Raw genomic sequence first — 16,241 nt, 5'->3', positions numbered from 1 at the left:
TGTGCTTCAGGGTCAAGCTGCCCACTCTGCTCGATTGCCAATCACATGCAAACTCCACCTGGAGGGGTGGGAAACAGAAAGTATGAAAGGTCCCAGTTTCCTGTGTCATGGACGCTATGTGTGCGGTACTGGAGGCATCCTGATGGCGGCGCTATGCCGGCGCGCGTCAGCAAGGTCACACGGTGTACCATTCTGCTGCCTGCGCTCCTCAAACGCTGCAGCTGCCGTCGTCTTCTCCCACACACACACACACACTCCCTCACTGTCGCACAGCCATGGCCGACAGCGCGAGCGAGAGCGACACGGACGGAGCGGGCAGCAGCTCGGCCACCCCGATGTCGTCCTCCGCATCCAATTCCGGGAAACCGAGCATAGTCATATCACAGTTTCGTTTGGAGGAGCTGACGAACCGCTTGGCCTCTCTGCAGCAAGAGAACAAAGTTCTTAAAATTGAACTGGAGACATTCAAACTCAAGTGCAAAGCCCTGCAGGAGGAGAATCGGGACCTCCGCAAAGCCAGCGTCACCATTGTGAGTAACGTTAGCATTGCTAGCTAGCTAGATGCTATGCACTTCTTATATTGCATTTGTCAGCACGTTGGCTGTGGCTAACGTTGGTTTACTGGCGACTACTTTGCGTTTACACACCGGAACGCTTACTCTACGTGGGCATGTTATCTGTATTTGAACGCAACACTCTGGTGTTATGCTTCACTAACACGCGCTAACGCTAGTTTGGTGTGTTGCTAACTTAGCCAGCGGGCTAACGTGGTGGCTGGACAGCTACAGCCAGTTGGCTTTGTTTTGTTTTGCTCATCTTTGCTCACGTCAGCTCAACGTTGAGTTAAACTGCGGTAAAACACAAGGTGGGCACCTCACGATGCAAGTTACTGACTGGTGTTAGCTGGTCTGGTGAGCGAGACGTTGTCTTCACGTTGTGCCCGACGAGGACACGCGAACCGGGGGAATAAATAGCCGCGTTGGCGTCATGTCTTCGTGCTCGGTTTATCATCCCCAGCTTTTTATATGTAACCGATCTGTCGGATAGATGAGGAAGTATGTAGGCCAAACTTAGCGAGCTAGCTAAATGCCAAGCTTATATGTTGGCAAGTCAGCTCCAGTGCAGCCTGTCTCGTCAACGTAAGGCTTTAATGCCTGCTTTTCTTGTCTATTGTCCCCTTATTGTTCTTAAACAACTGCCACCTTCTACCAGCTTGCAAAACAAGTGTTTAGCTTTGAGGTCAGCGAAGAACAAGGAGGATGGAGAATGCGAGACGGGTGCTAACAAGGACAGACGTATCATCACACTGTAATGCTAGCTGGTGTAGCTGTCCCACACGTTTCCCGAGAAGCCTCTGTTTCACGCTTCCCCTTCACTGTCAGCACTGCAACACCCATTGAGTCATTAGGGAAAATATCGCTTCCTCTTTGGCTGGGAGATTTCACTGCAGTAGTTTGTTTGATTGCTGCGTATGTTTGCAGTACGCCTATGTATGCACAGCTTGTGGTCAATTTAATCAGGATGTGATGTGCAAGATCTCAGAGTATTTTACTGATGTTGCGCCACTGTCTCTCTTTTGTTTGTCTCCTGCAGCAAGCAAGAGCAGAGCAGGAAGAAGAGTTTATCAGCAACACCTTGTTCAAGAAGATCCAGGCCCTCCAGAAGGAGAAGGAGACTTTGGCGGTCAACTATGAGAAGGAGGAGGAATTTCTCACCAATGAACTGTCAAGGAAACTCATGAATGTAAGTGATGCCTGGTGAGAGTTGTTTGCACCAGACATCCCGATGAATACCCTAACATCGGTTTAAAACGTTCACCCTGGTTGATGGCAAGATGATTCAAATTATGTAATGTTTTTGGCTGCAGTATTGTAGTCGTGTACCAAGCTTGCAGGGTGGGTGTCTATGCACCCAATCCCAGTGAACAGCAGCTATTGCATTTTTATCAACAGTATTGGTACTTGCCTGAAGCCTGGAAAGGCTCAAAGATGACTTCACTGTGGCTGCTAGCTACTCCAAATGACTCAAATTACCCTACTCCCTTCTGCCGGTTATTCGGTTGTCTGTTTTCCACATCTTATTTTCCCAACTGCAGAGCGCACAGCACATACACACAAGCTCTCACACTTTCAATGGCTATCTGTAGGCTGACTAATGGTTTGTTGATGTATAAAGAAGTGGGAGTCTGGAAGGGACACATGCAAATGCCTCAGCAGCCCCTGTTGAAGGTCATACAGATGGACTTGTTTGGGCTTTTGTTGTCTTCCTTCTCACTCAACACGAAACAGACCCGTGTCTGTTTCTGACCGTAGACTTATTGCTGACAAATGGCCCACAGTGTGTGTCTGTATATGTATACTAAATGTTATATTATTGTGATGACTGAGGGAGTGGCCTTAGTTTATATGCCGTGTAAATGCTCCTGTGCAGAAGTGCTTTTGGAAAAAAGAAATTCTAAAGTTTTCCCCATGATTACTTTTGATGATATACTTTTGTTGTCTCAACAAGAGTCGCCACATGATACAAGCCCATTGGCAGATAGTTGAACCCAAGTAGGAAAAGATACCTCTGCATGGTGTCCATAGGCTAAAACTAAAAGACCTGGGCATGGTTGCAACTCACCGCACAGTAGAGTGGGGCGGAAGCCTTTTACGGCTGGTCGTTGTTTTGGTTGAAAGGAGACATATTATCAAAACAATACCTAAAATTGTTAGTGTGTTAATTTGAAGAAAAAGGGCTATATAGGGTGTGGCAAGACTTGGTGGCTTGTTCTTTCAGACAGGACTCTGCAGAGCACTCGACATAATGAATGCAATCATTGAAAGTTCAAATCAACTACCTTGCTTTGAGGTGTTCTAGTTGTTTCTGTTAGTAGCATGATGGAAATGATTATTTTTGCCCTATCCAGTCTTTTCCTATGAATGAATTTACATCTCTTCCCTGTAATGACTAATCGCTTATATAATTCATCACACAGCCATTTCATTTTGGATCGGTACAGAGCCGCACCCTGTCTTTGTATTGGTGAACTGCCAACGTTGGTTACTTTCTATTGCCAAATCATTATTTTATGCCGTTTACTCCTCTGGGAAGTCTACCCATGAATCTGGTACATTTGTATCATGGGCTTTCTGTTTTGTTAAACTCTGAATGTGTAAGCTACATGTGATGACCTGAAAACAGTGTGTTTGTTCACTGTGGTCATTGCATAGTTTTTATGTGACTCACCATGTGCCTCTTGTGCTCTTTCCCCTCTCCCTCCTTTCTCATCTCTCTCGTTTCATGCACATCCTCCTCTTTTCCTCTTTTAATCCACTGTCTTCCCCCTTTTTCCATCCTAGCTCCAGCATGAGAAGGCAGAGTTGGAGCAACACTTGGAGCAGGAGCAAGAGTTCCAGGTTAACAAGCTCATGAAAAAGATCAAAAAGATGGAGAATGAAACTATCTCAAAGCAGCTAACCCTCGAACAGGTATGCTAATCATGCCAGAGCCAGAACGTTTCATTCTATTCCTGAACTTGTCCGTCCAGTTTTGGTGTTGTGAGATGCCAAAATTTTACCATCTTTAATTCGCCCCACTTACTTTTTTAGCTGGAAAGAACATTTTGGTCTGTGGCTGAGTCAAACCTGTGTCTGCTGAAACCAATACATGTGTTTCCATGTTCTGATGACAGGATTTTTCTGTGCACTCATTAATGTATACGTCAGAGTGATGCTTAATGCCACTGTGCATTTAGCACAGACACAGGAGTTAAATTCATGTTAAACCTCACCACATAAACACTCACCACTTCAGGATCATTTCCTGGCAATTTCGACATCTGTATAGACCATTTACCATTTTTCTATCACAAGCCACCTTAGAGACTGTCAGTCTGTAAAAAAGAAGTTTATCTGGACGGAGACGTTTGGTTTTTGTGTGTGCAATCTCGTTAATTCTTTCAAACGTCAAGGTTTTTCTTTGTCTGAACGTCTCTCTCTACTCTTTCTTGTATTTTCCAGTTGAGGCGGGAGAAGATCGATCTCGAGAACACATTAGAGCAGGAACAAGAAGCTCTGGTCAACAGACTGTGGAAACGGATGGACAAACTGGAGGCGGAGAAAAGGTGGGGAATAATCATTTTGTATGTGCACCTCGATGGACATTTAATAATCTGCTTAGATTTAAACCTTGTTTTCAGCAACATTTTGTAGATCATCTGTTGGTCAACTAATCTATACATTCGGAACAGAATTTGAGCATTAACTATAAGTATGACACCGGATGGGTTGGTTGTGACATGAATGTGTAAAATTACTTATATTACACCTTAATTACTAAACCTTTTAAATGTGCCATCACTGCACATTTAACATGTTTTAATATAGTAGTTGGTGTGTATATCTTTATTTTTTTTAGATAGTAGTTCATTAATATGGCTTTGTTTTTTAACATGGTGAAACACACAACCTTACTTTTTGTCCATTTTCTGTCATGACAATGCACGCACAAGCACAGGCACACAAAATAACGGTCTGTCATGAAAAACAACGGGTCTTAGCTTCACTTAGGAAGTGGAATAAAACTATAAATGATTGATTAACTTTAGGCTGAAAAGTTACCTCCTGAAGGGCCTGATTTTTCTTTGTAATGTTGTTAGTTAAGAATTCAGTAAATTGTCGTAAATTCAGCCAATAGGCTTTCATCCAGTATTATGTAAAAGCCAGGGGACCTCAAATAGATTACAACAATAAAAAAAGACTTCTTTGAAGCTTGTCGTCATGCCCATCGTTTGTCGATTCATTATAAAAACTGTGTTCTTCCTTTTGTTTTCTAAACTAGAATCCTTCAAGAGAAGTTGGACCAGCCCGTATCAGCTCCTCCCTCCCCAAGAGACGTTTCCATGGAGATAGACTCGCCAGAGAACATGATGCGGCATATCCGTTTCCTCAAGAATGAGGTGGAAAGGCTTAAGAAAAGCTTGCGCACCACTGAGCTGCAACGTAAGTGGCCTCTCAACTTGTCCGATGATCCAAGGACAAGTTGGGCTCTGACGGGTCAGGTGCCCATCAAGAGTTGATTAGGGATGTGATTAGTAAAACGGACCCTCTGATGAGCTACAGTAGGACAGCCTACACCCGGGCATGGGTTGATTTTCATAGACCAGAAAGAACCTGATACTTTTGGGCGTTGTCTGACTGTCTGCTTTACATCTTTGTTACCTACTTGTTATTCACTGGTTACAATACACCTGGTGGTACTTAGGGTATGCAAGGAGGTGGAAATGCACAGTCAACAACAAGCATCTACGAAAGTCAATGTTGGTCATAAACTACTACTACTCCCCCCATCTCCCCCTCCTCCTTTCTTGCGCTAAAAGCCCATGTATTAATTATACAACGTGAGGACAGACTGTTACTAACATAGCAAGCTAGGACATGTATATATATATATGTATATGTGTATATATATATGTATATATATATATATGTGTGTGTGTATATATATATATATGTGTGTGTGTGTGTATATATATATATATATATATATATATATATATATATATATATATATATATATATATATATATATATATATATATATATATATATATATATATATATACGCACGCGCAACATTAACATGTCGTGGCAATGCGAGCACGTGCCATTTATGAAATCCTTGGTGAATTCATAAGCACCTAAATATCTGAAGACTTTTATATGAGCTACCTTTTTTAAAAGTCATGAAGCAACTATATTCATAATGGCTGTATCGTGACATTTTGCATACTCTATGACGGTGGGAAAAAAATGCACTAGTAACGAGTTTTCAGAACAGTCACAGCTGTAATTTATCTTGCTGACTCACACTGTGATGGATCTTATAGAGGATTCAAGACTTACAGTAGATTTCCATACCTTTTTTAAAATGGGGGGGGGGGGTCTTCCGGCCACTCAAAGTGCTTTAACTCTACATGTCACGATTCACCCATTTATACACTGATGACAAGAGCTACCACGCAAGGTGCCACCTGCCCATAAGGAGTCTAACTCACCTTTGCACGCATTCACACAATGCAGGCACTGTATCCATGAGCAATTTGGGTATCTTGCCCAAGGACACATGGACTAGGAGATTATGGCCACTGCATTATCAACTGTTTGCGGATATATATATTTTTGGGTTCTTCTCCAGCTGATGGGCCGTGAACAAATAGCCGAAGCAGCTCGCAGTACAACCGCACTACAGCGAAGCTATTGTGTCAAAGTTACTAACACTTGTTCGTTGCTCAGACAATCCGAAGTGTTGATTCAGCGCAATTATGTCGCAGAGAAATTGCTTAATTAACAAATAAACGTGATCACATCCCTGGGAGTGGCTCTCAGCGTTATTACGTCTATGCTTTATTTTTGCCACTAGAGGGCGCTTTCAGTCCACCATCTGAGTCAACGGCCACCATTGCTGGTGGGAAATATGATGTTGCTCGCCTTATCGAAAATTGCAATCTGCATTGACCCACTGAAAAACAAACTTGGTTTAAGATAGATCTTTGAAGGGGATTTAATGATATCTGCACTATTTAGACAACATCCTTTTTATGTGAGTTACTGTGCAACAAGTCTGACATGATAGGCATTAATACTGTTGTCCTTCATGTTGATATTTAGTGGCACAGATGTGATCCTGTCGATATCTCAACTGATGTAATTTGTCCCGTCTGTCCCCTCCCAGACACAGAGAAACGAGCCCAGTACATAGAGGAGGAGCGACACATGAGGGAGGAGAACATCCGGCTGCAGAGAAAGCTTCAGAGAGAAATGGAGCGCAGGGAGGCCCTGTGCAGACAACTGTCAGAGAGTGAATCCAGTCTGGAGATGGACGATGAGAGGTAGAGGATCCAGATTATAAAAAATGTCACAATACCTTAATGCAGGGGTGCAAAATCGCATGCGTCATCCAATCAAGTGAGGTTGTTGAGAGAGACTTGATGGTTGTACATGGTGTGGTTTGCGTACTGGACAGGCATTTGGCACCATTGGCCACTTGCTAAGTTCTGCCACACAGTTTTGATTCAGGACACCGCTGCCAAGATTGCTTAAGACGCCAATATTGACACAGGGAGACGTCAACATTATTAGCGGGAGCCTAGTTTCATTTAGCCAGATCTGCGTTGGCTTAATGTAATTGAAAAAGAGCCAAACTATCGGGATCATTTAAGCCAAAGACTGCCTTCTTTCTATTGGCGAACAGAATACGTGGTCTCTTTCGTGTGATCTCTTTTCCTATTGGCAGCCATTACCCGAGAAGTTCAGGCACCCCCAACGATACCCAGATGGTTCCCCAGTTTGTTATGAACTTGACTGAGTATTTCGCGGCGGCTCTAGTGCTTCACATAGTCGCAAAACCACCCGCACGGCTCCATCTCAGATATGAGGTCGTCTCATTGTTATCTTTTTTTATTGGCTATTGCACTGACGTTATTGCCTTTTATGTCAGTGTTCATTTTATTTGGCATCTGTTTTTTTAAGTACTGTGTCATTTTGTAGCTAAAATGTACAGTAATGTATAAAACATTCCTACTTGCTTAGGTGCCAAAACAAAGAAGGTGGTTGTGTGGAACAATACACATGTTTTTTTTTTTCTTCCATAAAAGATCAAATCAACTAGCAAACTTTTTCAAGCAGTGCCAAGAGAGCATAAAAAAAACAGTATTGTACTTGAATTAAAAAAGCTTATATTTCGAAAAAGAACCGAACCTTTCATCACGCGCCACAAAAATAAATCTTCTTTAGAGACTTTTGAACATGTTTGTCTCGCATACCAGTTGGGCTGAATTGAGTACTTTCTTTCCACCAATTTTAAGTACCCATGATGGAGCTTTGCATGCTAAGAGGTTATCGTTAATAAGTATCCTCAGTGGTGTTTCACATTTGAAATCTACTTTATTTCACTGACTGATCATGTCATCCTCAGGTACTTCAACGAGATGTCTGCGCAGGGCTTGCGAGCGCGGACTGTGTCGAGCCCCATCCCCTACACCCCGTCCCCCAGCTCCAGCCGGCCCATATCTCCTGGTGAGTACGTCTGAGATGGAAGGAAATCCAGCAGTCAACAAGTTGTAATGCATCAGAGACTTGTTTCCTGGAAAACAACCTTCATCTTTGTTACGAAGATTAACAATAATATCCTTCATTAATAGTGTCGCACCTGGAACAAACAATCATTGATGAGTTGAAGTCTTTTAAAGGTCAATGAAACCATAAATACATCCTCACTACAGGCGGCTGTAAAATAGAAATGTTGGCACCTTGTTCTCCGTCCAGTTAAATTAACTGCTTGCACTCTTCCATATTGTTGACTGTATCCACACCTGTTGTTTTCTGTGGAAATCAGTAGTATCACAAGTCCTCATGCTTGCATAACAAATGCTTTACAACCAAATATTGTTTTTGTAATTAAGATTTAAAGAAGGTTGTGTATTTATTTATTTATTTTTTTAAAAGAAGAAAAAAAATTCCCTGAGTCAGCTGGTGAATCATTGAACACAAAACCAAATAAACAGAACAAAGCTATTTTTTAATTGATTAAATATTTAAGATATTACTTGAACAGGCCTTCAGGAGAAGTGATTGTACACTAGGCGACTCATTCTGTTAATCAGTGGTTTAAAATGAGCAAAAAGTAATTTAGCGGGATATCCCTTTACAGACTAAACATTTGCACAATGATAAAACTGAGTGCAGGTGTGTTCCTGTTCTACCAGGCAGGCGCAAATGTAATGCAGCTATTGTTCCCGATACCTGGTGTAAAGTAGAGGAATAGCTGTACTTCCGGCTAAACCACCAGAGTTTAATTACTAGTTCAATACAAAGACTTGGAACAAAAGACTGTACAGTACAGTAGGTGCACCGTTCCCCTCATGTCTGTCTTCCTGTCTGTGTCACAGGTCTCTCGTATGGCAGCCACACAGTTGGCTTCACTCCTCCAGCTACGCTGTCCAGAGCTGCCATCTCCCACTACAACACCCCCGCCCTGCACGTCCACGGAAGCTCCTCTCATTCCGTAGCTGTAAGTAACATCCACCCACGCCTCCTAAACCAGATGTCGAGCAAATAGGGAGTGCTTCTCAGGAGCTCATGGGTGTTTTTGACAATATTTTGACAAGTATTGGTTGTACTTGTCTGGAGTTTGCGACCCAAAGCCCAAACATTTAGTTCAGAAAGTTAAGACATCCAATCAAATCTTTGTGCCACTGGTTTCTATTTTACATCAAACAAATGTATTGTTTGCACTCGCAGTTATAAGTGAAACTGGGATTGGTCTTTCTTTTTTTATCGATAAGCCATAAAAAAAAAGGTTACAAGCCGACACTGTTCATCCACAATGGGTGTGAACATCTGCAGATCTTTAACTGGCTTGGCTATCGCATCGATATTGTTGCTATGGCATAAAAAATAGAACATTTAGCTCCATAAATGTCCCAAGGTCCAGTCGGCCTGGCATTTATATCTCCAATAACGCAGCGATAACTGAATATACGTCTGATCTCATATGAGTCACACACTTATTCATCGACTTATCTTTTATTTGTTGTTATGGTTTTATACCGGGGCTTTTTTTTCATTACAGCCTTTATTCTTAGCCTTCCAATGTATCTTTAGTTTTCAGTTAAGAGTTATACGCTCACGTCAACTGTGTCCTTTCAGGTCTGCATGACTTGAAGTAGGTGTCTTAATAGTAATATTTCTAAAAATATTGCTGTTAGTTTAGATGGTTTTAAGAAAGATTTCAACTCAGAATCTTATGAAGATTAATTCATTAATCCACTTGTGGCCCCTTCTGGCCAGAGACCAGTTGAGAAGAGATTTTAAAAATGTATTTTGGGAAATTGTGAACCACCGCAGACGCCAGAGGTCGTTGAGCAGGCAGCCATAACTGGCCACCCAAAGTTGAGTGCAGGATTAGCTGTGGACAGATGCCACTAATGGCATGATCCTCCGAGTGGAGATCATGAAATTCAGCCACCCTGTTTGTTAAGAAGTGATATTCCACTCCCAGAAATCGTCACGCTCAGGATGCACACCGGTCTTCATTACAACTTTATGAATGGCTGAAGCCAAACATTGTCTGCAGTTGATGTACTAGTTATATTTGGTTGACATACAAAGTACTTCCTCAGTTGTAAACATGACTTTATGGTCTCAATCGCTAGTTTCAAGTCTTCTTTAATACAGCATGATGTTCATTTAGTAAGTGATTGTCTGATTAAATGCAATAAAGCAGGGTATGCAGCGTTCCAAGAGTTCAAAACAGGATGATATATTATTGTATCGGCAGAATAATGTATTGAATAGTTCTGCTTTGAGTCCTTCCATTGCATCCTATTCCTTCCCTAAGTAAGCCTTTCTTCCCACTGTTCTGTTGCATACCCCCATCCCTTGTGTTCTCCCTCTGTGGTATTTGACATCCATTAATTTTCTCTTGATCTGTGTGGAAGTACAGACCACATCTCTCCCATCACCAGTCAGACCACCCAGGAGTTAAACAAGGACGTGACTTGATCTGGGTGATCAGAACCTCGGGCAGATTAATTTTTCTCTAATCCCCCCCCCCCTTTTTTTTATCTTTCCAGTCCTCTGACTAGAATTGCAGTCCTCGGGTCATATCCGTTAGCTTAGAAGGGAAACCGTGACTAAGACGAGCAGCCTCGACACTCACAAACCTCTTTTCCTTTTGTAGCGTGTTTAAAAAAAAAGCTTTTTTTACACTCTGTTATCCAACAGTAGCTTCTTATTGTGACTGCCTAAAACTAAATAAAAAAAGTTTTTGCTCATTTTTATTATTATAAGTATTTTTTGGACTGACATTCCCAAAACACTTCAGTTTGCCTCGAACTGCCTATTAGTGTTCAATATCATCGACAATGTTACACTCAATATGATGATTCGTGTTCAATATTACTCAAATTGTTTGTTTTTTTAATCTAATGTTGGGAAGTACTTTTTCTATTTTAGTTATATTTACTCTGTTTACCTCAATTGTATTGCTGTTATACTAATAATTACTCAGTTTGTCATATATGTTTATATTTGTAATCCTCATTTCATATTTGATCAAACTCTGGCACATTTCCTTCGTGGTTAATAAGGTTCTTAAATCTTAAATTGTGCTGTGTAGTTGCGTAACACAAGATGAGGCATGTTTGTTTTATTTTTTCTCTCTTTCTCAAAACAGAGGCCCTCGCCAAGAAGAAGCAACAGCCCCGACAAATTCAAACGTCCAACGCCCCCGCCTTCCCCCAACACGCACTCGGGGGCCCAGCAGGCTCAGCCTCCGCTTCACCCGCCCGCCCAGCCCATGGTCCAGTCCATGTCCTCCCCGGCTGCAATGTCGCAGCATGCAGCACAGCAGCCTCCCTCCCAGCCTTAACGCATCACGCCGTCTCTGTCTTTTGCGCGTGAGCGCGCCCGCTGAATGCCACGACGCTACCGCAACAGCAGCTTCCATCATTACCAGCTCTGGAAGTCAAGTTTCTTACTCTTTACCAACTCCACAAAAAGAAGCAGCTTCAAATGTCTTAGAGGGGAAAGGAACGAGGCGGTGGCTCACCCTCGGTGAAGCCAGCCGTCTGCCAAATCCACACGTGGCGTTACTTAACTACTCTTAAACGGAATGGATGGACTGAAAAATAATCACTTCTGGGATTTTTAGGCCAATTATCTGTTCCACATTCTGTCTTGTACATGATGTTTTTTTTGTTTTTTTTTTCTTTGCCTGGGACTTTTAGCTGGTTGAAATTTGATGTTGTGGCGCTTCTGAGATAGCACAAACAGCACATGTATGTTTCATGGTGGTGTTTTCCGATAGGTTGGATGTTTGGATCAATGGATGAACTGATAGATGGATGTGGTTGATTCTTTTCATGCCTATAATGTGACACTCGATTGCAGTAATGTGCTCCACTCCAGCTCACCCCGCCCCCCTTCGTCTCTGCAACGATGTCAACGAGCCACCCGACCCCAAGCTTAACGCAGCTTTGACTAGGTTCACATGAGGTGGCGTAGAAACCTTGCTTGGACCTTCTCCATTATAGGGCATTGATCAAACCGAGCTTGTGCCACCGTTATTTAGTTTCTGAAAGAATTTAAGGCTCTGCTGCTCTTCAGTTATAATGAAAAGGAAAAAAAAGCATCCAGGAGGATGGACACTGGTACATAAACCACAGATAAATGTCGCCTTTTGAGGTGTTTTAAAAATGTAGTCTGAGGTGTTGCAACATAGTCATGTACTCAGTCTCTCGGCTCTTCTCTCTCTATCTCTCTCTGGTGTATTTCTGACAGCTTCTATCATCCTTGTGGATATTCCTCATCAGAAAAAGGAAAAAAAAGATGCTCTTTACACTAAATATACATACTGCTAAAACATTCTAAATGAATGGTACTGTTGAACTAAATTTCTATGTATGATTAAAGCTCTTGAGAAGACAACCTCTGTTTTTAACTGTCAGTTATATGGGTAACATTGTCTACCTATTTGTAGTAACAATGATAAGCGAGCTTTGTCGACCTCGAAATTGCTCCGAATATCAGTCTGTTCTGTTATTTATTTCCCTGACAGGACGCTGCGATTCGATGCGCTCACTAAAATTTGGCAGATCTTAACGGGTGCGTCGATCCTGAATTGTATTAATCATTTTGTGAATTTCACTTTACTGGCATGATTTCATGTTTTATTGTCGTCTTGCTACCATAGTTCATGAGCTTGCAATTTTGGACTGAAATAATTGATTGCCATAATCCCTATTACATAAGTAATCTTTTGATGTTTGTGCCACCCTGAGGTGGACATTGACACCTTTTGGGTATTATAAAAAAAAAAATGGTTGAGATATTCATCATCCCCACAGGCTAAATTTGATCCCCTGACCTTTTATGTTTTGCACCGTCATCCGGTTCAATTCTCTTCCTGTCCAATACTTTATACAATGACTCGGCAAACTAATGACGTTCCCATCAGTCTCGCGACGAGCTCAAAGCTGCAGCCAGAGTTTGGGACTGACAAGTATATTTTTGTTAGGTCACAAATCTAGAAAAATAACATAATACTCAAATGACAAAATATATCCATTTTCTTCAAGCGCAAAATAAAATCATGTGAAACTCCCAACTACTCAAGGCGAGGTTGTGATGTGTAGTGCAAGAAAAGACAACTGATAAGACTTTTATAGAAACCTGGATATTCTTGTTTTGTAGGGAAGAAGCGTATCAGCTTCTACATATTTTTAATGCGTGTGTACACTTGGTACCGATCAAGAAAAGGACATGTTTCGTATTTCTAAATGACTAACACATGCAGAAAGTGTATTTTACTAGGACTGCATGTCCTATTTCAGGCCTGTGTGAGTGAGATGTGCCCATCACAACTTAACGCTAAAATGTCATTCTAAAGCACTGGGCTTGCTGTATGTTACGCAAGTCACTCTAATATTTGTTATTTCCGTCTAGCAGACGGCCGAACCCATATCAATGATGATCTGTATGTCACAAAACGGCGTGTGATACTCCTCTTCCACACAGACTCTTGATTCTGTGTCTGTGCGTAACTTTCAATTTCCTAGTCGACATGGTTTTAGCCGGTTCTAACTGGCTGAAAACCAAAGCAGTGTTTTCCATATCAATCACTCCAGGATCATTTAACACGGTAGACCTTTTCTAATGCGGGTGCAATAACCTGTGGTGGGAGGAGAACGGGGCAAAGATGACACATTAGGCTTCCATGAGGTAACTGTAGCTCATTCACACACACGCGGTCGGTTCAAACTCACCAGAGTGAAAACACAGCCCATCATAACAGTGAAATGAGGATATCTTTGTCCAAAGACTTGCTGAGCGTTCTGATACAACTGAAGTGTAGCTCGTGTTTTTCTACTGTGTTGTTGTGCTCTCTCTTGTGGCTGAAGCCAGCAACATGAACTAATCCAAGCAGGAATCTGCACTGGAGGCTCGGGGTGGCCTTGCTGGGTGCTCGGGTGGCCTTTGACCTCTGCAGCTTTATGGAGCTGGGCGGCCGAAATCAAGAGACATTTATCCAGACGGCAGGGTGGCTCTGTGTGGTTACACCTGCCGAGCCTCTTGCGGAAAAGAACAGCAGGCCGCTGCTTCTAAGGTGTCAAAGTGCTGGAGAAAAGATAATACAAAATGTCAAAATACCAGGTTAGTTTAGATGAGTAATGTGAGCTCTGCAGCGAGGGGCGAAGTAACGTTTTTAATGAGATTTTTCACATTCGCTCGTTGATTTATCAGATTGACAATACTGTAGCTATATTCATTGATTTCACTGTTTTAATGTCAGTATTCACAGGAAAAAAAAACCCAAACATGTGACAGAATATCTTATTGAAGACATTTAATGTCCACCTCACTGATAATTAAAACTAAACTAGCACTAATTAACAATTAAAGATGTTTTGAACAGGCATATCACAAAAAATCATTTGCATTTTGAAACACAAAATTTAACTACTCGGTCCAGCTCTATACAATATTGGAAATGTGGCCCTTCGAAACCATACATTTTCATATGGCACATTGTACTATAAACATAACCAAGACTTTGGTCCAGCTGCTGGTGCGTGCTTTTATGCAAAGTTTGAAGTTTCACCATAGGTTTGTAAAAGGTCAATAAATCATTGGGTTAGTATTTGATTAGACAAGAGCAGTACAAGGCGTTTAGCTTATTTTGTTTTTTTGGGCTTAATCAGGTCTACCATCTACCATCTCAAAGACTCTAGTGAGCTCTTTCTTTCATGGCAGGCCATGGAAACCGCTTCACTGCCAAGAATTTGACATGCACTGGAGCCACATGCCCCTGTCCAACCACGGTAAGTCACAGTTGCACAAGCAAACTCACACTTTGCTAGATTTACTGTGAACTTTGCGTCTGCCAACTGGTCAAACAGCGCTCTAATCTGCTGCCTGTGGGAAAACCAAGAATTAATGTAGACCACTGAATCATCGGGCCGGGCTAGCCGCTGCACGATTCATGAGCCGTATAAAAGTGGCTGGTGCATTTATTAACCAGACTGGCGTCACTTCATAGAAATACAGCTCTGATGGAGTGATAAAAGCAGCCACTTCACCTGGCAGTAACCCTTCAGCAGATCACATTTTCTGACATACTTTGCAGCACCCACCTGTTCTATACAGTCAATACGAGGCCATGGAAAATAATTTGGCTTTGTCACCTTGTTGATCTTTCCAAAATCTGATCAGAACCTGGGTGTCTTGTCACTTTCAGGCACCAACAAACATAGAGAAGCCCAGCTTGATGTATGAACCGCAATGTCAACCATGTACTTTACCTCAGCATCTAATCATTTACCCTTCTCAGTAAAGACTAAGAAAATGCTGACAGCTCGGCTGCACATCACCTTCATCAATGCCGTGCTCTCAACCTAGTTAGTTTGGGACGGCACGTCCCCAAACAAATCTGGATACTTTAATAATCAGATCAGTCTGTGCTTCTTGCAAATGGCCAAACAAACCTTTTAACCTCTTGAGAGTTCCTAAGTGTTTCAGCCAACCAGGTAACAACCCCTCTTCAGGCTCAATAAAAACTGCATCCAGTGCATCAGCCACAGGACTCTCAGCCATTGGTTCCGGCTGGAAGGCACTAGCTCCGCCAGCAGAGCGAGCATATTAAGGTTCAAAACTCAGACATCTCAGCCCGGCAATCACACCTCTTCTTCATTTTATCCCTTGACGCAGGCAACATTTCTTTTGCCAACTCCCCTGCAGAATAAAGTCGATGCATAAAGCCATTCACATAATCAAGCGGTCGGATCCGACTCCTTCCACCCCTAAAGACTGAGGACCCCTGTGCAGCAAAAACCAACCACCGTAGCCCATCTTCCCAATCCCCTTCTCGCTCAGTACAATACGGGAACAAAAGAGACTTCAGTGTTTGGGGAAACCGCTCCAAAGCGCCTCGACTGTGTGTTAAAACCCACAAAAAAAGAAAGATTTGATCATTGGTCCCTTTGTATGACACTGAAGGGCGATATACAGTCTTGCAACTACAACTGCATCTGGCCACGCAGTTGCATCGACGGACTCGTTTTGGTTGATAGTTCCTGTGCCTCTTCCATACGCCAGAACAGTAGGTGGCGCAACGACCACTCAGAGTCGACCAGCACACCGACGTTCACCGATATCTCCCTCCAGGAATTTACCGCCATCTGCGTGTCCTTATACTATTAT

General features: G+C 42.4%; 1 protein-coding gene across 1 annotated transcript; it reads left to right on the top strand.

Moving 5' to 3' along the window:
- Positions 1 to 207: 207 nt before the first annotated feature.
- LOC137780289 (coiled-coil domain-containing protein 6-like) lies at positions 208 to 12,460 on the top strand. The gene is made up of 9 exons (XM_068568773.1): positions 208 to 530; positions 1,594 to 1,743; positions 3,342 to 3,470; positions 4,002 to 4,105; positions 4,822 to 4,982; positions 6,715 to 6,871; positions 7,957 to 8,057; positions 8,930 to 9,051; positions 11,218 to 12,460. The coding sequence occupies exons 1-9, from the start codon at positions 276 to 278 to the stop codon at positions 11,410 to 11,412; spliced, it is 1,374 nt and encodes a 457-aa protein (XP_068424874.1). The 5' UTR covers positions 208 to 275; the 3' UTR covers positions 11,413 to 12,460.
- The last annotated feature ends 3,781 nt before the right edge of the window (positions 12,461 to 16,241 follow it).

Source organism: Clinocottus analis, unplaced genomic scaffold, assembly GCF_023055335.1.
Source record: "Clinocottus analis isolate CAN_PGR_092001 unplaced genomic scaffold, fCliAna1.0.p SCAF_8, whole genome shotgun sequence".
Lineage (NCBI taxonomy): Eukaryota > Metazoa > Chordata > Actinopteri > Perciformes > Cottidae > Clinocottus > Clinocottus analis.
The sequence above is the reverse complement of the archived record's forward strand: the minus strand, read 5'-3'. Positions and strand labels throughout refer to the sequence as shown.